Below are 22500 nucleotides of genomic sequence, written 5' to 3'. Positions count from 1 at the left end.
GGATATGAACATACAAAATAGCCTAATGCACAACATTTCAATTATTTATAATAGCAACATGACATGCATATTCATGTATTAGATGAAATCGCATTGATTATAGAACAGGGGTGTCGACTCTTTGAAGAGGCAGTGCGTTCATAACTGGTGGGCCAGCTCTAGGCTACAAAAAATATTTTCATAGGCCTACGCCAAATGTAGGCTAAAGGCTTGAGTTAATCTTGAGTCTGACACCTGTGATTTAGAACAATTAATTAATACATAGGCGCTATCTATTCCTTGAGACAGGCAGTTAGGCCTAGAGTTTTCATGAAAATCGCGCTGAACATAGGCTATTTAGGACAGTGTCAGTGCGCTCTTTGCAGAAGCAGTGCGTTCATGCATGGCAACTCTATACACGCAAAAAATATTTTCATACGCCAGATATAGGTTAAAGGCAAACTTGAGTTTGACACCTGTAATTTAGAACAATTAGTAGGCCTACCTGACAGGCAGTTAAACCTAGAGTTTTCATGAAAGTCGAGTTGAACGAACAGGGGTGTCAGTGCGCTGCAGAAGCAGAACGTTCATGCATGGCGGGCCATCTCTACACAAAAAACATAGGCCTATGGCCTAGGCCCTTCGTGAAAATTGCTTTGAGCAATTGTTATTAGGCCTAAAAATAATTAAAAAGTTCTAGTAGGCTTTGTCAAACTTCCTCAACAACTGGCTGGACGGAACGTGGGCCGTAGTCCTATGTCAAGCCATTCGCGCAAGACCTGTGCGCACATCCATCAACCCTGAAAGAAGGGGAAAGTCCATCCTGTCTCGTAGGTAATCTTTCAGCAGTGTGCACCCTCATAAAGAGATTGACTGTAATGAGAAAATGATCTTTGCCCACTTTGGCATATTGATATTGTCAGTCAGCTAGCTAAATTTGAAAACCCCGCGAGCTGTGTGTTTGAAGGGCGGTTTGCGCCGCAGTAGGGGAGAACCAGACTGAAACACTTTTTAATTAAACGTAATTTACAAAGACATCGTAAAACACTGAAAGCTAATATTTTGTCACAAGCAACCTACATCTGTCCTCTGTCAAATACAGTTGCATTTTCAGGTCTGAACAAAACCATTCAGTAGTTATTTAAGGAGAAATCGAACGTGCGTTTTGTTTCATTCGTCCCTCCTGGCCGGGATAAATGAAACGACATGGGGGACGAAAGAAACATACAGCTTAAACTTCCCACAACTTCAATATTTGACAACATCATGAATGGTACTTAATATGTGTTATTTTAGATAAATTACTGCTGGGCTTTACTGTCTGCTATGAATATCTAACAACTTATTGCCGTCATTGTGAAGCGCATATCTCGCGGTTATGGAAATACCATGCACTATGCCATTTATAGCTAGAATGCATGTTTCGATACATAAGGTGACGTGAGCTGAGAGTGTCTGTTGTGAGTTTAGGGGGCACGTCAGCCAGAGGGTGTGTGAGTGAGTGAGTGAGTGAGAGACTGCTGCCTGCTGAGGGTCGCTGGAAGAAGGGTCTGAAGTGCCTATGTGTTTCGGCTACAAAAACCCGCCGAACTGATCCGAAACCAGCCCAATTTTTATACACCCGCCCAAACCCATTTTTGCCCGCAAAATAGATTGCAAAACCGCCCAATCTGGCAACCCTGGCTGGTGCCGTGCATGTTACTGTCTAATAAGTAGGGGTGTCACGATTCTCCAAATCCTCGATTCGATGTAATTTTCGATTTTAAAGTCACGATTCGATTCGATTTTCGATCTTTTTTAAATATTACTATTAATGCATTCCTTATATGTTATTTACTCTTTTTGGCCTTTTCCTTTTCTTTTTCGGGGGGCTTTTATTTTGAAACCGCTTTGAAACCGTTCCAACCGGGAGGTTGTAATGTAAACAGAACTAACTTTAGGCTAAAACAGAGACGTGAACATAGTAAAATGAAACAACACAGAATGTTAATTTGATTGTTTCAGCACACTCCGAAGAGACCCAAGGTTAGTGTTCATGGAATATGTACTTATAAATGTGCATTTTAAGCCTTAAAGTAACTTTGGACTGTAATTAGACCATCTTTTCACTTGTTAAGTTGAGTAGGCTAAGTTAGTTTTAATTGACGTGAATGAACGAATACTTCCACACCGGTGATTTCAAAGTAGCAAGAGGGGCTTTGATTTCGGTAGGTTGATGTGTAGGCCTATATTTTAACTGGCTGCAGCCTAAAATTAGAGGAGTGTTGATGCTGCAGTTCAGCACGTGCATGTGTGTTTGTGCGTCTTGGCATACATGCTGGACGTGACATTGGGGGTGTGGCTGCATCGTTGATTCTACTTTTAAGTTCGAAGTTCGAGATTGAGATGTATTTTCGATCGATTTCGAAATAAAATCGAAATCGTGACACCCTTACTAATAAGGACTATTATCAAGTCTGCCCAGGCATATTTCAATGAGATAACAACAATGAGCTCATTTCCCATGCTAGTTATTCCTTTTAATTCAGACAATTACATACTTGGCAAAATGTATGAGGGTTTCTACTCTGTATTCTCTTTCAATTCTCACCTGACTTTCTTCAAAGAAAGACATGGAGATTTTTACTTAGTCCATTAAAGACTGCATTAGCAGTTCATTTTTGAATTCCATTCACACATCACAACATCTACAACAACATTAATTTCACAAATCATTTACCATCTGTGTAGTTAACAGTGTTGTGTACATCTGTGTACTGTGTTGCTCAGTAAAAAGTAAAAGTACAGTAAAAGACACTGTAAGAGATTTACATTCTATGTAGTGAATGACCACAGACAGCGTACTTCAGAGGGCATGGCAGTGGGCTCTCACCCTATCAGCCTGCAGCATGTAGTAGTACACACACACACACACACACATGCACGCACACACACATGCACGCACGCACAAACTCACCCTGTCCGCCTGGCGCATGTAGCAGTACAGGATGCCCCTCATACACTTGATGGCGGAATGTTCCAGCTCATGGGTGCGTCCCATGTCGTCATCCATGCGCCTGTGTGCGATACCATAAACATGCCCACAAATCAACAGTGCTCAAGATAATGAGATCCATCACACAACACCATGTTATATAACACAGTGTGCTGTTCCATGGATACGCATATTGAAGGAGCATCACCGCTATGAGGATTAGAGGTCATTGCTTTTTTTAAAATATTAAAATAAAATAAAAAACTGTGCTCACTTGGAAACTGTGCCAGAATTGACAAAAGGGGGAAAAAGCTGACAATGTTGAAGTATTTTATTTAGTGAGCACTGACACACTTTTGCTGTTTCTCTTTCTTTCTCTCCCTCTCTCTCACTCTTGCACTCTCTAACTCTCTCTCATGTTCTCTCTCTCCCACACAAACACACAGAGAGAGATAAAACTACATATAGAGACAGAGAGAGAGGTAGAGGTAGAGAGCTTGCCATAGTCACATGGCTAGTAAGTAATGGTCTGGAGCTGGCCTGTCAGATTGGAATCATCTTAATTAAATTCCTGTGACACGGCTAATGGGGCGGCCCCGTGACTGATGACAGAGCACTTTCTCCCCAGTGCACTCCTCCTTCACTCTATTTTTACACCCCTCTACTCTCTGCTCCTCTCCTCTCCTTTTTTTCTCCTCTGAGGGAACAACATGCACATTACAGAGGGATGAAAGAAAAGAAAAGAAAAGAAAAGAAAAGAAAAGAAAAGAAATAATCATTCCATCTTGAGGGAGCCATGAGAGACGCACTTTCCAAGGAGGGAGATCTTACAGTAGCGTAGGGGCCGGGCTATTTTTGGAGAATCAGAGTCTCACCTTGAACCAGAGTTCCCTTGTGGGGATTGAAATGAAGGAGGGAGAAGGGCAAGACTGACCTGCTTCAGGTACACACACACACACACACACCCACACCCACACACACACACACACACCCACACACACACACACACACACACACACACACACACACACACACACACTGCAAAGAGGGAAGTGCATGGATAAGCACTGTCTACTTGAGAAAAACCTTGGAAGATATCTTGAGAGTAAGGAGTGGATGTGGAGGTTTTCACATTCAGTTTTTCTTCAGCTAATGTGTCACCTCTTTCCATGTACTGTACTTACTAATAATTTCCCCAAGAAATTGAAGGCATTCCTTATCATCGTCACACCAATAACAGTGACTAAATGTTTCACATAACAATATGTTGCTAACAACCCCAGAAACATCATTACTAGATGCAGCAAAACAACAAAACACCTGCCCCACAGGTATCCAGGTGTGTACAAGGGGACCAGGGCTAGGTCAGTCTCACCTGTAGGCCATGGCCAGAGCCCAGATGCTGGCTGCGCAGTAGAGGGAGTCCCTCACTTTGGCCTCCTTGCATGATGAGCAGGTCTTCACAGGAAAAAGACCAGTGGTGGGGCTCTGGTTGTTCAGAATGGTTACCTTCACTGGAGACAAAGAGGTAAGACAGAGGGGGTGAGTGGAGTGGGGTGGAGGTGGGGAGCATGAGTGAGACAGTAAGAAAAGAGAGACATGTTTGAGGCATTTCCTCCTGTGCAGAAGATTAAACGAAAATGACAAATGACAAAATTCAAACAGCATCGAAAAGAGGCAAAGGGTTTATTTCCAGTGAATTATGAAAAGCTATGTGCACGGCGTATGTCATCACCCTGAGGGAGCTAAACTAAACAAAGATGTATGCCTCAGATAGAGCGAGCCGCGTGCACGCACACATTCACACACACACACACTCACAAACATTCACACACACACACACACTCACACACACTCACAAGCATAGTAATGTGTTCTTGCTCATGTTTGCCCAATATACATCTGTTGTCATGCTCATCATCATCACTGACCCCCCTGTCATTTGCAAGGGTTTCTTTCCATCAGTCTCTGTCCATCTCTCTATGCATCTCTTCTTCATCTTTCTTTTTTTATTCTTCCCTTGATTTATGTTGTTTTCCATCCCTCATTTCCCTCTTTCCCTCTCTCCCCCTCCTCTCTCTTCTCTCTGCTCTCCTCCTCAGCGGTCCCTTGCTCTCTGATGTATAATCATCCTGAATAGGGCACTTCATTTTTCACCGGCCCATTATGAAGGGGACATCCATTCCGCCGCGCTCGCGCTGGCTTGTTATTGAGAGCCAGGGTCAATTCAAAGAGACAAAGTCAGCGGCGTCGCCACAGAAAGAGGCAGCGGGGGGAATTAAGTGGAATATTAATAAACTCTTCAGTGACTCCCCCGCTAACTGCCATGAGAGCAAACCCCCGAGTGTGTGTGTGTGTGTGTGAGTTGGGGAGGGGTGGGAAGTGTGTGGATAGCCTGCAGCGAAGGAATGTGTTCATCTGTTCATATCGCTCTCGCGCTAATGTGAACGTCTATTGACACAAGGTTTGTGCACGGCAGCGTTCAACAGACCTGGCAAGATTAAGGCACACGAGTGGTTATTACGGCGTAATTATTTGACAGGTAAAGGACCACCGCGTGACACAGCACCGACGGTAACACTGGCGCTCCCGCCGTCGTTTCCCAGGCAGAGGAGACAGGAGAAGGGTAAAAAAAAAAGAAGCAGAATAAGACAGAAAAAAAGAGTAGGGTGTATCTCATCTGAAGTCTTGTCACAGCTCCCAGCAGAGGAAGCACAGTCTGTGCGTTCGTGTGATAACAGATAAGAATATTCTTTTGAAGCAGAAAAAGAAATAAGCAGCAGAAGAAAAAAAAAACATAATTACATATGGTGCAGAGTAGAACAGGCTGGACTGGAGGTGGCGGGAGGGGGGGGGGGGGGTAGAGAAATCACAACACTCTAGATGCAAATCCGCCGCACTCTCAGTCGCTGTTATCATCCATCAGTATAATGCACCTCTAAATCAACAACTCAACAGCTAATGTGAGCAGACACAAACTGCCTCTTTCATACAGGAAACAATTTCTCCATGGCCTCTCTCTTACTCTCTCCCTATTTCTCTGTGTATGCGTGTGTGTGTAGATGGAGAGAAGAAGAGAGAAAGTGAGAGGGAGCGGGAGAGATTGGGCGAGAGAGAGGGAGAGTGAAAGTGAGTGGACTATAAGACAAGCGGGTGGACAACAGACACCTTATAAGAGAATGACATTAATGGAAAGAGCACTTTGGCTGAAGGGTGAAAAAAAAAAGACATAAAGATAAAATACACCAAGATTCACAACAACAACAACAACAAAAGAAAAAACAGGAAGAATAAGGACTAGGTGAGCAGGAGAGGGTATTTGAAACTCAGAACTTGTTTCTCCAAGCTTTAATCTTTTGAAGCCACAGGGTAGATAGGCAGGAGGACTCATCCACTAGAAGCTGAATGTGAATGTGTGTGTGTGTGTGTGAGAGAGTGAGAGAGAGAGTGAGTGAGTAAGTGAGTGAATGAGCGAGAAAATGAGATTGAAAAAGAAAGAAAGGCAAGAAGAGGCTCCACAGCATTTCAACCTTACCCCACAAATAAGTGTAGCCCGCGTTGTGTTGACAGCAAACTGCAGCACCTCAAATGGAGCTTGCTATGGAGCGTGCTAGCAATTGAGCTAAAAGTCCAAGCTGCTAGCTCTCTCACTAACACATCTCTTAAAAGTGTTGGGAGGGAGGTTTACACAGTGTAGGCCTGCATACTGCAGAGCTATACGTACCAGCTGGCTACCAGCTTGGAAACCACGAACAAGAGTGGAAAGTATTTGCACAGATAATCCACAACATTCGGCTCTATGACGCACTGGGCTCTATGACGCACTGGACTCTGCGAACTGTGTGTTAGATTCTTCATTCCAGCATCCTATCGACCATCCTATGACTGCTCGTGGGACAGAGGATCAGTGCTATGGCTATCTGGCTGAAATGAAGGATTCCAGCCCTGGTGGCCTTGCCATAGGCAACGTACAAGAACAGATGGGAGCTAAAACCTGCTCGCAAGTGAAAGTGAACACACTTTCCTTATTTGCTTGCTTCCTTGCACTCTTCTGAGTGCAGCTACATTAAATAAAAAAATATCACCTGACTTTAATGACTTTTTTGTTCATCCTTGTTCTGAGAGCACTATATTGAATGTGAATCCCTGATACAAAGTAAAGAGAAAATCCATCATGAAAGTCTAACAAGCAAAAAAACTCAATGAAATATACTTAGTTTCAAAACTCAAACCGTAACTAGCATGCGAGAGACATTTAATTTAGTTGGGGGAAATTAACCTCTCTTGCTCTCTCCCTCTCTCTCTGTTCTTATTCACCCCCCCCCCCTCTCTCCCTCTTCCATCCTCTGTTCTGTTCTCGTCTGCTCTGCTTGCCTGCTTCTGTCTCTTCTGCCTCACTGGCTGCACTTTGGTGTTTTTTTCTCATTTCAGTCCAGACAGCCTGTGAAATATTCCTCCAAGCTCACCGATCAGCGCCATTTCATTTTGTACAAATCTCCGCCACTCTCTGCTCCTGCAGTCTCGCCGCCTCTCCGCCCGACGCCTCTATTCAGAACCCGGGCAGGCTTTTTTCCCCCCTCTCTTTCTTTTCTAAAGGCGTTGAAGGTCATTGCATAAATATTACATGGTTTTATTTAAGGTTCTGACAGATCAGAGAGGCAGAAAACGGCCCCGCAGCCTGCGAGTGAACTATACGCAGCAAATGTCCAGAGAGCAAATACGAGGGTATGAGGTCGGCCAATGAAAATGCCAAAAAATAACATATCTTCTCTCTTGCTCCTCTGTTATACCACGGCCTCGTACAAACAGTGTTCATGGTTGTGCTGAGGCGACGAACAGAATGGGCAGTCGTGGCCTACTGGTTAGCACTTCGGACCTGTAACCGGAGGGTTGCCGGTTCGAACCCCGACCAGTAGGCACGGCTGAAGTGCCCTTGAGCAAGGCACCTAACCCCTCAGGCAGCTCACTGCGCTGGGATTAGTGTGTGCTTCACCTCACTGTGTGTACACTGTGTGCTGTGTGTGTTTCACTAATTCACGGATTGTGATAAATGCAGACCAAGTTTCCCTCACGGGATCAAAAGAGTATATATATTTATTTATTATTTTTAATATTCTCTGCACTTGCTAACAAGAAAGAGATGAAGAAGGAACACAGACATATCTACATACAGTACTGTAACCTGTAGGAGTAGAGTTCTATAATAGAGACCACAGAACAGCGCAGTGTTCACAGTTGTGAAGGCAGAAGGAAATGGTGACAACAGAACAACCCGGATAACCTCAGAGTGTCACACAAAACAGCAAGAGTTGTGAAATGGCAAGAACCAGGAACCAGAGAGGGAGAGAAAGAAACCTGATATGAGCTGAAAGGTCTCAGACAGCTCAGTTCCCAGCAGTTGCTAGACAGAATGACCTCTGATCATCAGAACATCCTGAACACTCACACAGCATTCTCCATAAACCACCAGGGAGTTAAAAAAAGGATAATCAAAAATAAATAACCATATAACGGAAACAGATAAATAAACAAATAACCTGCAGTGAGTTCATTTCATTGTTGTTGACGTTGCCCATCATTTAGTTCAGCCCTTGGATGAGGGCCTGGGGGGCCAGGAGAGGGTCAGAGCGAACAGTACAGTGCATAATGAGGCATTCATATTGCAGTGAGGGGTCACTCAGCGCCAGGTTCCACACAACACACGGCCATGCAAGGACTGGCAGAGATTGGGCATCATCTGCTGTCGTCTGATAGAGGGAGTGAGAGAGCGATCGGGCCCAAGCTGTGGACAGGCCAGGAGGGTCCAGATCTGTTGCCATGCACTACAGTAAATGTGTGCAGCCTTGTCATCAGCTTCATCATGATCAGCCAACAGGCTGAGTGAGAATGTCTGTTAGCAGCAAAATTACCTCTGCTATCAGTGCCATGCAGTAGTGGAAAAAGGGATACAGATGGCATGGGTGTTTTAGACCCAAGATAGATAATGCCATTATTAGAATGGAGAAAAGGTAATCTCCTAAAAGAACACAACATGAAGCTTTTCTTTGGTATGGAGGTGCTATTTGGCGCTAAATGGACATCATGTCATATCATCATTATGTTGTACTGTAAAAGGACAGCATGAAGATGTTGGTTGGAGGTTAACACAAAAGTATATGGAATACAAAGTCCTTGAATTTAAATTCAAAATATTAATTCCCTGGAAGGTGGAGGGCACATTCTTCCAGAAAATACTCATCAGTATTTAAAAAACAGATTCTAATTAGTTCCCAAGAATAAGCAAACTCAATCTTATGTCTGTTTATTAGACAAGTGTGCTCAAGCATATATTAATATTAATGGTATAAGAAGTATAATATTTTATTAGACAACAATGGTTATGGCTAAGATGAGGTAAGGAAAGAAAAGCAAGATAAAGAAAGAGGATGAGCAAGACACTGACAGATAGTGAGACAGCATGGCAGATAATAGTAGGGTGTTCAACTATACAGAGAGAATGACAGGTGGAAACAAACAAGAAAAAAGGAGTCGGACAAAGAGGGAATGGACAGAATGAAACAGAAAGCGAGACACTTGTGAGATTTAAAAAAAAAGAAAGAAAGAACGGGGAGATGGAGGAAAAAAAGAGGGGAGAGAAGTAGGAAGAGAGACAGAGAGGGGGCAGAGATGCGATGTTAAACAGAGGAGTTGTGGCAGCTCTGAGAGGCTAGAGTGGGAGCAGTGGGGTGGAACTGATGAGTATCGATTAACGACGGAAGGTGCAGAGACCCACTGCTCTTTCCTGAGGGCTGAACATTAACATATACCAGAGTATCACACACACACACACACACACACACACACACACACACACACACACACACACACACACACACACACACACACACACACACACACACACACACACACACACACACACACACACACACACACACACACACACACACACACACACACACACACACACACACACACACACACACACACACACACACACACACACACACACACACGACTCTCCCAAAACATAGCAGCTGGCTCAGCAGCCCGCCAGAGCTGCATCTCGCAGGCTCCCACTGCCAAATGGCAGGAAAAAAGCTGGCGACAGGGTACCAAACAGATTTCAGCAGGCAGAACTATTGTGTTTACAATAGGAACAGACTGCCATAGAAGGCTAATGTTGAATTAAAAATTAAAAAGATTTAATAACATTATGGGGAATATCAAATGTATTATATAGACTGCTGATTTTAGAGAAATACTAAACATAACATGACTGCAATGTAACAACATTAATCAAGAAATTACTGACAGTAAAATTGTTTGAGACCTACACTGAACTCTGAATATTAAAAATGCATCAGTTTGAAACTTGAGAATTCACTGGCTTGACGTTAATCCAGTTTAGCAGGTTGTCTCCAACTGATGGAGATAAAGATGAGCTAGGCATATCAAGCCATCCAACCAGTAGGGTAACTTCATGGCATAAGCTGCCAGAAAGACCAAGCTCAATTGTTGAAAATAATCACAATAATAACTCATGAATCATGAGTTTTAAACAGAACAATGGTAAGAACCCACTCTTCCAGTTTTAGAAACTATAGAGAATGACTGAGCTTAGTCAAAAATGTAAAAGTCACACAGGAAAGGAGAGAGACACCTAGTTTAACAATACATTGTACATAACAATGGAGCGGTAGACCTCATACAACGTTGTCTGAAGTTGGCTATATTTATGAGCACTGACATCTTGACAACTGATGCACAGTCAGGTGCTATCATCATTTCCGCTTTGAATCATCTGTTTATTTAGAGATATTTAGCCACCGATTTTGGGAAAATCCTGATTAGTACATCTGCGAAGTGGTGCGGAAGCAAAATGTTTTGCATTACACAAACAATAATATAATTAAAAATGAATAATCAGAGAGATGCATTTCATGGTAACGCTATATTTGGATTATTTTAGGCATACACCACATATAATCCACACACAGTTTTCATGGGCTGTTCAAAAAGAGGTCATGTATTGTTGGCTAGGCTTCCCGCTCATAATGTGCATTCAGTAAGACATAAAATCCTGCAGAATTTAAGCAGCTGGATGTTCTTCAGAGGAGATGACTAATTCTACTGCTAAGATGTATTTACCAAAATATACAGGCTACCAAATGGACACTATTCCTCATAGCTGAGAGCTGGGTCTGCATGATTGAACTATTCTTTATAGTGTTGAACTATATGATTGAACTACATGATTGAACTATATCTTTATAGTGTTGAGGACTAGAGTATCTTCACATTCCAGTCAGGTGAATACTGATGCTGTGTCCATGTCCTCCGGTCGTAAATAATTGGAATAAAAATGCATTGAATAACTGAAAAAAAAAAATGCTCACCTGAAGTGTAATAGCGGTCTAGCTTTTCCCACAAAGGCTCATCCTCCCGATGAAGGTGAGAGAGTTTAAGAGGTTCATAAATGGAGCCTGAGAAAAAGAGAGGTAGAAAGGTTTCTTAATATAAAAATTGTTTACCTCTACTGACCAAACATATTTTGTGGTAGATTAGTGTAGCCACAGGAATGGCAACTAAATACTTATAAAACACTTGAGGCTTTGTCAACAGACTAGTCCATTAAAGTAAGTGCATTATCAATGTCTGTGACAATGTTTAACAAAAGTTGTAAAGCTACTTTGACTATTTGTGTGTGACAAATTTAAAGGACATATTTTAAGGATGATTAAGTTATACGAATTTCAACAACACAATGTGAATGTACATGTAGCCTACATATTTATGTATTTGCTGCTGCATTTATTTATTTACTTTGAAGTGACAACTGAGTATAACAGTTTTTTGCTCACAAAAGTTCTAATTTTATTTTAATATTTAATCTTTCACCCACCATGAAAAGCATCTCAATCTTCAAATCAGAAACACAGAAACAGCAACTCTAAAACACTGACTGAATAAAAGTCTCTTTGGTTGCAATGGTTTTTGTCAAATCAGAGGTCAAGTCATGCAGCTATGGCAAGGCAGACTATTTCAAATTCAAGACGTTGCCACAAACTCCAAAGCGTAATAGAACTTGCCACAACTAAATTTGGTGTTTCACTCAGTGACGAAAAGAGAAGCGAATTTCAGGGAAACCCCACACGCAGTGAACTACCATTTCAGACACAATCAACTCTGGAGCGATTTACATTTTAATGGGATCGACCTTAGGTCAATACCTCAGGTACTGAAAATTCACATTTCCAGGCAAATTAGCATAATTTCCATCAGCTTTTAAGTAGCTGGTACAAAGCCATCTATTTTAAAGATAACCGGGTACGAGCAGAGGAGGTCTGCAGGCAAATGAAAGAGCCACGTCTTCCAGTTTCACTGAAACACAAATGGAACAAACTGCTGTTTTCTTTTTTGATAGCTTTACTTGTATCAACCTGTGTGCTGTGAATACCCTGCATACAGATTAAAATAGCCTCAGAGGTACCCACCAAGAAGGAACAAAATTGTACAAAAAAATCATTCAGGGTGTTCACAATAACAACATGCATTGACAACAAATTGCCCCAAAACATATCAGATTTTTACAGTAAAACATTGTAAAGTTTACCAAACCATAACACAAATTATAAAGCCAATAATTAGAACAAAATTCTATGTTAAAGATATCATGCCGTTAGAATATTTTTCATTCACATTTTGATTTTATTTAGGACTTCCAGCAGAAAAAAATGGAACTATCATGCTTTTGGCTGGCCTCAAAAAAGTAGCATTTTGGTGATTGGTTCTTTTTGTATGTACAGTAGTGAACTTACTTAATGTATTTTTGGTGACAGACACACTATCTGAATCTGGAGTTTTCACCTTAGATCATATAGTGTAAGGCATCATTCACTTTCAGAAGAAATATTTTAGGACATCACCACAGGCATGAGCACTTATACAGTAGCCTACTTCATCTGGGCCAACTTCAAAGGGGAGGGATGGGAGAGCCTGCTGCTCACGATTCAGAGGAAGCCTACACCCCTTTCAGAATCAACCACTGACCACTTACCATGTCTGCGAAGTTTCCGAATGCCGGTGGAAATCTCATTTGTTGAGTAGGCCATGCTCAAAAGGTGAACTTTAGGCCAATCGTCTTTCAGCTAAATTACACTACAGTAAGTCACAGAAGGTTTGCAGGGTTAGTATAGCATAACAGTGAAACAAATTACATGGAATTACACACAGAGGCCATTCACCAGGGTTACTGAATATATCAAGGGTTACTGAATATGTCAATCACACATAATTAAACAAAATGTAGCATAGCACTCATCTAGTCCAAGGCAGCAGTGATGATGAGACATATGGTATTCTGTGCTTTATTATGATTTTTCTACAGGTATTTAATGAAGAAGTAGGGCCTATAACTAGGGGGGTTAGGGTAATGGCACTTCCTTTCTAAAACTTCTAAAAATCTTGTGAGCCATTTAGGTAGAGTGACCACCAAAGCCTTAACAGTTGTTTAACATAAAGCTTTCACCAACCATCATTAGGCATAATGAATAGCCTGATAGCCTAGGAGTTGCTGGTTACGCTTCCCATGACAGAGCAAAAACACAATTGACAACTTGACGAAGATTGTGAGCTATGGAACACAGTGAAATAGACCTGTGTGATTATGAGATGTTCACATACTGTAGGCCTACATGTCTGTTGGAACAGTAATTAGCCATGGCACACACACATTACATTCACAATCTTAATGTGAAACATTGACGATCTTAAAATAGCGCCGCTGTTGCAGTCTACAGCAAACTTTGAGATTGACCTTTCCATGTTCATGCTGCTGGACTCAATGGCTATGCCATGCAAGAGCGCACGCAGCTCACTGTGGTTAAGCACAAGTGGCAACCTTGCAATTTGCATCAGCGCATATTTACCAAACACAAACACACAGGCCATGCAACATATTATGCCAAACCTGAGCGTTTAGATCTGGCTTTGAGCTCCAATAGTTTCCACCCGATATCTGCCAAGCTAACATCTGCCATGTTTACTTCAGAATAACCGTGTGCGACAATGTCGTAAACGAGGAAGAGAATATCCTGTGATGTCACATTAGTAATTGTTGTCAATTTTAAATAATCGTTTTTTATGTACCTTATATATACACCGTATACTGAATGCATTTGATTAAATCAGCAGTAATTTATTTGGCAGGACAAAATCCCCTCATTTTTTAAAGAAAGACCAGCAATCTTAAATTGTTTGACAGTTCACTCTGCCGTAAAGCGAGGTGCAGTATTCCAGTTTGTGTTGCCTGAATCAAGAGAGAATCAGGATGTGGCTGTCTTCTTCATACCTAATAACGCTTATTTTAGGATTTCTGGGGCAATATGTGGCTTTTGCACGACAAGATGTGACAACTGATTTATTTGGGGCAGAAAAGTATGGAACTATCGCTGCCTTTGGTGATTTTAACTCGGACAAACAGACTGACATTTTCATCATCAAAGAACGTGAGTAACTTAGCTACATGGTAGACTCGTAATATTTTGGCTATCTCCTGCCCCCAAAGTCACCACGTTTCTTTTTTTTCATATATGTATGGTATTTTAAAGAATACAAACCATAATTTGTTTAAGCTTATGCCATTATATTGGTGTTTTAATGACAGAAGCTTGTGTTTACACAAGGAGTTGTAGAAGGTGTGGCTCTGGATCTAGCTAGCCACCGAGACCTGCTAGATACAACTGTTTATTTAGTTTATTTGTTACAAATAGCAACACAGTTGCTTTACTTAACCTTCAGATAGAATGCTACAAAGTCCACACCTCAGCTGATTTTTGCCAAGATGTCCTTGACCATGTACACAAAAACATGCCAATTTCAACCAGACTATAATCGAATTTTGTTATTGGTGGCTTGTTGTTTTCGCAGAGTCTGAACTAGTGATCTTTTTGGCTGATCTGAAAGCACCCTACTTCAAGCCAAAAGTTCGTCTTGGCGAAGGTGACATCCCAAAGTAAGTGTTAGTGGACATGACATGTCAGATCATGATACTAAACCTACTCTGTACTCCAGCCAAAGTCAAACCCTTTGTTCGAGCCTTATGTAAATGTGAATAAATGAAATGCACCCCAATCATAGCAGCAGGCAACGCAATAGGCTACAGTGTCATCAGAATATGTTAATGTTGTGTTCTTTGCACATTATTTGTGTCCATATTTCATATTAGCTGCATATGTTAGAATCAATGACTTTCATATCTTCCTTGCCAAACGAATAAACTATTTCATATGTCCCCTATATGCCCAATATTGTTATTAGGCTACGTTTATAACAGGAACTGATGTATAAGGCTACTGTCAACAGCAGATGATACAGTATGTACCAAGGGGAAATATATTTCTGATATTATTTTGTAAGACTAATGTGTAAATGTCTATGTGGTTGACATCACATCAAGTAGGTCTGGTAGTCCTTTAGTGAAGACATGTTCACGCTAACTGTTTCTCAAACACACTCCTCTCTCTCTCTCCCCATCTCTCCATCTGTTTGTGTGTGTCTGTTGTGTACCCTTTCTGTCTCTCTGTTTTGTTCCCTCTCAGTGACATGGCTATCACTAGTGTTGTCCCTGGTGATTACGATGGAGACTCCCAGATGGATGTGTTGCTCACCATGTCCAAAAAAGGAAAAGACGCCTCTGACACCACAGTGTTTGTCTTCTGGGGAAACAACCAGACTTTGGGTAATTCACATGATCACATTTATACACCCACACTGTCACTCTTCTTTATGGTCTGGCAGGCATGACAAGCACTACTTGTCCTACTTATAAACATGTATTTGTTGCTTCTTTAATGATGTTGTATCTCACCTACACCTTTCTGCATCAGTGTAGTTTTTTGGCGCCCTAGGTATTTGCAAATGTGAATTGCTATGTCAGAAATTATATAGATTTAAAGAGTTTGCATTACTGCCTGTAAGGGTGTTTCCACACTTGGTCCCTTTCAGCCTTCTAAACAAACTCAGATTGATGACTCAGCATTTTTTGTGCATGAATGATATGAACACACCAACATAACACAGACCGAACTGAGACCAAAGTAGATCTGAGACCCTCAGAGAAAGTATTGTGTGAACATGAAGAAAACTGAGGCCCCATCAGAGCTGAAGGGCACCAGAAAGAGGTCTGAGTCCTCTTTCAAATGAACTCCCAATATGAATACAAAATTATCTGAGTCCCTTTTGTTTTGGTCCACTTTCTGGTCCCCTTTTAATAGGCTGAGTTCGGTTATTTTAAAATGGACTATATGTGAAAACATCCTAACTTGCTTTGTAGTGCACTATTTGTTTGTGAATTCATTTTCATTTCTCGTAACTACTTCCTGTGTTTATGTTGATGTAACTTCAATACATCTTGATACTTCAACATGTATCTTGTAAATTGCAGTGACAGTAAACATTGTAAGGGATTTTTGGTTTACACTGACAGATAAATCAAGGGTTGAACTGAACAAGACCTTTATGGACCAGCCTCTGGTTATGGAGTAAGTCACTAGTCTTTCCTGCACATTTATCTGTACACACGAAAAAAGCCATTGGCTTGACATTCTGCTTCATTTATGTAAGTTTTAAGGGTAGTTCTGGCATCAGTAGATCAATCCAAAATGTAGTTTTAAATGTTTTTTTTTTACTTCTTGGCCCTGAACTTGTTGTCTTTTTTAAATCATAGTTTTAATGGTGACATGGTCCCAGACATCTTCGGAGTGGTTGGTGTTGCCACACAAGTCTGTTATCTCAAAGAAAGGTAAGTCCTTAGTGCCTTCAACCTAACTTAGGCTACATCTGCACTATGTCGGATACAAATGTATCCAATACACTTTTGTTACGATTCGCCCTCCCTTCCACATTAGACCATTGTATCAGCATATCTGAAGTGGAGCATTTTGGATTAGCTGGAGACCCCAAACTCATTTTGCCATGTCGGACAGATGTGGACTGTGTGTCTGTAGTGTGTTGCGGAACCATCTGAAAGAGATGACGTACAAGCCCATGTTCCCTTCCCTGATTTGTTGTGCTCGTGATGATGGCCATGCTGCTTTGTTTTCTAGAAGTACATTTATTTATTTGACAGCCAGTGAATGGCAATGAATATGCAATTTAAAGACGCTAGGTATTATATAGCCTACAGTAACTGTGTATGTGACAAATAAATCTCTCTTGATCATTAGAAGCACTATGTAGGCTATGTTTTATAATGTCCATCACATGAGGTAAGCTATTTTATTCATTTGTCGTTCGTCGACAAAGCTACCTGGCATTCTGTGTAAACTGGAGTAGGCCTATTTCACTAGCGATTAATTAGGGGTTTGCACAGGCGGTAACCCAGTTGCATGGCCATGTTGGAGGCACGTAAAGAACTGAATGAAGTACAATGGAGTATTATGCACTCTGGATACCTTAAGTGATTATAACCATGTTTAAACAACAGAAAAGCTCATCAAAACGTGTCCAAGATGCAAAGGCATATAGGGCAGGACTTAGACCACAAGAAAAGGCGCGATATTTCGAGAAATTACGGTTTATTGGCAGCACAGATCCATATGAGTTGGGTGAGGCAGACGCAGTACCAAATTTAACCACAAGCAAAACCCCCCCCCCCTTACTTTTTGGAATACTGCTACTATAAATGCAGAGTGGACACTTCTAGATTGCTTTGCACGATTGCTTCCAGTGATTATAAAAGCAAGATAAATCAAGATAAAACATTTTCTCATCGCAAATTCAGTCCACCCCTTTCTTTTGCAACAATATGCTTGTCTTCCTTCTGTGAATCCAAACTCTTTCTCAGAGGCTAGCCTTAAGTGAATTTCAGATGTATCATTATCATCTCATATGATCTCAACATACATAGTATAAAATACTACTGAATACTACTTCTACTTACTGCTACTACTACTGAAACTTATTTACCCTTGCAGTCCTGGAATAAACATTAATTTGGGTTGATGCAAAAAAGTTGGACTTGGATGTTGAAAATGTTAAATTACAGTATAACATCACATTATATCCCCACATGAAAATCCTGACCTAAACCAGATTATTTTCTAATGTGGCTGTGCACCATTAGTCCTATGCTCATCTGATGTTAAATTACACATTTTGTATGTATTTGTCTATTACTTTTTCTAGTTGATATACTGTATTATTATATTCCCAGAAGAAACACATAATGAGCACTTGTGTTAGCTATTGTGATCTCAGTATTGACCAAATAATCACCATTTTTTTTTTTTTGGCATTTTCGTGTAGCCCCTAACACTAGTACACATTTCCTGTCTGTAGGCAGGTGATATGGCGGGATGCTCTTGGCAGTGACGTTAAGATGCGAGTTCCCCATTCCAATGCCTTTATTGACCTCAATAAAGACTTCACTGCTGGTAAGTCAGCCACTTCATTGCACTGTGCGGAAATGTAAAACAGTTTTAACAAAGTTTGAGGACATTCAGGGAAGAATAGATCTGCATCTTTTTGCATGTAATCTGCACATCCATCTCTCTCTCTCTCTCTCTCTCTCTCTCTCTCTCTCAGTGCAATGTTTAGTTCACATCATCCTAGCAGATTTCCCTGAGGTACTTCCTAATGAGTCGGAGAGAAAAGCTCTAAGGATATGCAGTTCATAATTGAGCAATGTACTTAAAGGACAGTTACTGAGCTCCAACTGAACTGCATCTATTTGATTGATTTGCAGTGTGACTTCATAAGTATGTTTCTAACTTTGTGGCTACTCCTAGATTGTAAATAACGATTTATTTTCAGGGATATAGGCTACATTTGAGATGGGATGCTTTCTTTATATTGTTTTTTAAAGGTATGCAGGGATGTCTCAGAGAGTCATTATTTCATAGTGCATTTGGTAATGTGTCCTCCCTGAATGTATGTGAGACTAAGGCTTGTGAGGCCAACATTGAAAAAAAAGATCTGCTGAAATAGTTCAGTGGGCCAAGCCTCACTGAAAAGATCAAACTTTGGTAGTCATGGACAGTTCTTTCTGAATATCTAATATACTGTATGCAGCCCACAACAAGCCCAAAAGTTACTGGCTAAAAAGAAGCCAGGCCAGAAAACCAGAAAATGTAATTGAGCCAGAAAGCTAGCATGCATCTTGGTTTTTAATGTACTGTATAATGAATGGAGTAGCAGGTTGTTATTGATTCATCTGCCTGGCAAGTTCACTTACCTGTCTTGAGAGTGGGAAAGAAAGAGAGTGTGAAATTATTTGAAAATACAGCTGTCTGGAAGGCAACATTCAGCTGTGCTGAACAACACACTCCCCACGCATCATAATTTCAGTTGAAAAGCCTATGACATAGAATGATCAATATGACATAGAATGATAAACCCTCAATAATGGCAGTTATGTCGGTGTGCTCTTGGTTTTGCTGTTGTGTTGACTCGGAGTGGAGCATGTCTGGAATCATGTAGTGCTGTCTGAAGGCTCTTTTTGTTCCGTGCTCTTTGAATGGCTCATTTGTAAGATGGTGCAGCTGTCCTTGTGTCCGGCTGCCTCTTTCAGGCAGATTTAAAAGCTGAAATTGTGAAATAATTGTACAGAGCTCTTTTTTCAGTTAAAGTGAAAGCCGTGTGTCCATTAGCAGGCCAAGTTGAACACACACGCACACACACGCACACACACACACACACACACACACACACACACACACACACACACACACAAACTGACCCAGGCACAGCTTTCTGTTATCTTGTTCTGCCTTATGTTTAAAAGTCAGGGCTGGTTGAGCGAATAGCACCTCAGTTCTACCAAAGGCAGATTGAAAGGTACCCTAAGGTCCAGCAGTTTATTCTTTGGCTGAGAGGGACACACAGTCCCATTTTCTTTATCACTGAGAAACTAAATAGGCCTGGATTCCGCTAGATTGTTTGTGCCAGGCCTTTTGTCACCCAGGAGCTGTCAATCAGAATTCTGCTTTCAGTCTTTATTTTAGTTGAACTCTTCAGTGAGCTGCTTGTGTGTGTGTGTGTGTGTGCGTGTGCGTGTGCGTGTGCGTGTGCGTGTGCGTGCGCGTGCGCGTGCGTGTGCGTGCATGTGCGTGTGTGTGTGCATGTTCCTGCCTGACCCGGCTTACGTGCCTCTCTCTGTCTCTCCAGTATTTGCTAACTGGGCCGTGGTTCTCTAACTAGCGCATAAGCATCAATATTTATGCTGCAGAAGGGCGTGCGCTCCCTGGTCCTTGGCACCCGGGCGCCCTGAGAGCACTGGAGAAAGGTCGGCATATGTAAACCAGCCACGGCACTCATCTCACGCCGAGCAAAGTTCTCCGCAGACGCAGGTGTGATCGTTTAGGGACTGGGTGGACAGGGGTGGAAAAGGACGGGGAGGACAGAAACAGAGAGGCTTACATGCCATAATCAGATTAGATTAAACTTTATTGTTATTTATGCAGAGTATAGTTGCACAAGCCAATGAACGCATGTGAACTGGCAGGATGGCAGATCTTGTACAGGTGGAGCTTTGTTTCTCTAATTATGAGATGTCCAGTCTGATGGAGCTGACGGCTTTATGTGTCTGTAATTGGTTGGACTACTGTGTGGTGTGGAGGTCTTTATGAGGAAGAATTTTGGGGTTCTTTCTTGAACAGGATTTGAGTAGTAGTGGAGCGCTTTGTTTATCAGAACAGATAAATTCCATCAGCCCATCAGGTCACATGAGTGGCTTTTTAAATGGGGTTTGGTATGACCAGAACAAATTTGTCCCCCCAGAGACAAGGAGACACTCACGCACACACACAGACATTGCTGAGCCTGGCACTTGCCCTGGCTTCCAAACCATCTGGAGAATCTTCTGTCACTGCGGAAACAGCCCCTTTGCGATGGGGGGAGAGAGAGAGAGAGAGAGAGAGAGAGAGAGAGAGAGAGAAAATGAGAGGGAGAAAGAGAGTGAGAGTGAGGAAAAGAGAGAATCTGAAGTGGTGCTGCAGCTGGGGAGGAAATCTAAGTAAAAGAGATGACAGGGAGACAAAGCACAGCAGCACAAGGGGAAGGAAAGCAAGCGACAAACAGAGAAAAGGAGAAGCGGAGAAAAGCAGGAGGTGGGAGAGTAGGAACATATCCACTGTAAAACGCTTTGAATGCTGCTTTACTCCACTGTGTGTGTGTGTGTGTGTGTGTGTGTGTGTGTGTGTGTGTGTGTGTGTGTGTGTGTGTGTGTGTGTGTGTGTGTGTGTGTGTGTGTGTGTGTGTGTGTGTGTGTGTGTGTGTGTGTGTGTGTGTGTGTGTGTGTGTGTGTGTGTGTGTGTGTGTGTGTGTGTGTGTGTGTGTGTGTGTGTGTGTGTGTGTGTGTGTGTCCATACCTGCCTCTCCCAGGAGACCAGCAAGACTTCAGGAAGATGTTACAGTCTGTACTCTGGTCTATGGTGGTGATGATGATGATAGAAATAGCATTGACTTCGGTTCTGTATAGCACCATCTTGTTCCTTGTAATTGTCCTCAAGGACACTCTTGCTACCCAGAATTCCTTTCTGTTATGAATAATTGTGCCCCCTTTTTAAAGGTGAAGACAGTCTTGATGAGAGGAACACAAATATCCCAGGAGACCGTTTCTTCATGCTGTGTTTCTGTGTTGAGCTTTCCATTTTGGTTCACTGGGAACAGAATATTAACTGTGGTTGTTTTCAACCTCCGCTAGTGTCAGAGGTTGTTTATTTCTTGCTGAGCCAAATGCAGTTTTGTCCATGTGAGGCCACAAAGCAGTGCTTAACCTAAGAAAGCCCTTGTCTCTTCAGTATTGCCAGTGCATATGGGTGGCCATAGAAGAGTGATATTTTATTTATCATACTGTATGTTTGCCCTCGCAATGGAAATCAGAGGGTGACATCCATGTCGCAACCTCAATCTCAGCCCTGTGTGTGGGTGTGTGCATCTGTGTGTGGGTCTGTGGGTCTCTCTCTGTGTGTGTGTGTGTGCACATGCACCTTCTTGTGCCTGCCTGTGTGTCTTTTAGATGAGGAGCTGTAAACATAGCTACACACACTGCCACACTCAACTAGGCCATGTCCTTTGCTGGCTTGGAGCAGTCTGAAATTGCATCCGCATCCTGTGTGGTGTCAGAGCCTCATTTACGGTTTAAATTGGACTGTCCAGGTCACCCCTTCAGCATGGAGAGCTATAAATCACCTATCAAGGTTAGGGAGAGGGAGAAGGATGGGAAAAGGGAAAAATGAATTGGAAGAGAATAGCTAGAGAGAGAGAGAGAGAGAGAGAGAGAATGTCTGTGAAAGAACAACTTGGTGTGTGGTGCCAGCAGTACTGGTACTGGTCTCTTTCTGTGTCCCACATCTTTAATTCAAATGGGGATTCGGGTACTGAAAGACACTTGGCCTTTCCTCAAACGCCAAGTGGACTTTGGTCAGTGTCTTGTCAAAGGCGGGTCAGAAAGTGGTCAGAAAGGGATTAGAGAGCAGTCAGAGGTGGCTGGGAGTCGGGTTCGAGAGGCTCTAACAGGCCGCGGAGGCTGCACTCCACTGAGCCTC

General features: G+C 42.1%; 2 protein-coding genes across 4 annotated transcripts in view; one reads left to right on the top strand and one right to left on the bottom strand.

The window, feature by feature from the left end:
• phkb (phosphorylase kinase, beta) overlaps positions 1-14013 on the bottom strand; it is a 76513-nt gene extending 62500 nt beyond the window's left edge. For 2 of the 3 annotated variants that reach the window (XM_076287480.1, XM_076287479.1), the window contains exons 1-4: positions 13923-13992; positions 11350-11436; positions 4329-4467; positions 2936-3035 (exon numbers count right to left, since the gene is read on the bottom strand). In XM_076287480.1, the coding sequence (XP_076143595.1) occupies positions 2936-3035; positions 4329-4467; positions 11350-11436; positions 13923-13992 (396 nt within the window). Of the gene's footprint in view, positions 1-2935; positions 3036-4328; positions 4468-11349; positions 11437-13010; positions 13112-13922 lie in introns of all 3 variants that reach the window. The other variant, XM_076287481.1, reaches the window with a different exon arrangement.
• A 240-nt stretch (positions 14014-14253) lies between these two features.
• Positions 14254-22500, top strand: part of itfg1 (integrin alpha FG-GAP repeat containing 1) — a 163049-nt gene continuing 154802 nt past the window's right edge. The window contains exons 1-6 of the mRNA XM_076287477.1: positions 14254-14460; positions 14882-14966; positions 15553-15692; positions 16440-16494; positions 16680-16754; positions 18293-18387. Coding sequence (XP_076143592.1) covers positions 14283-14460; positions 14882-14966; positions 15553-15692; positions 16440-16494; positions 16680-16754; positions 18293-18387 — 628 coding nt within the window. The 5' untranslated portion in view covers positions 14254-14282. The remainder of the gene's footprint in view (positions 14461-14881; positions 14967-15552; positions 15693-16439; positions 16495-16679; positions 16755-18292; positions 18388-22500) is intronic.

The sequence above is a fragment of the Alosa pseudoharengus genome, unplaced genomic scaffold (assembly GCF_046254945.1).
Source record: "Alosa pseudoharengus isolate Yale_2024_CS ecotype anadromous, Long Island Sound unplaced genomic scaffold, YU_APseudo_1.1 YU_APseudo_1.1_scf_16, whole genome shotgun sequence".
NCBI classification, from domain to species: domain Eukaryota; kingdom Metazoa; phylum Chordata; class Actinopteri; order Clupeiformes; family Clupeidae; genus Alosa; species Alosa pseudoharengus.
This window is presented reverse-complemented; position numbering and strand designations above follow the sequence as displayed.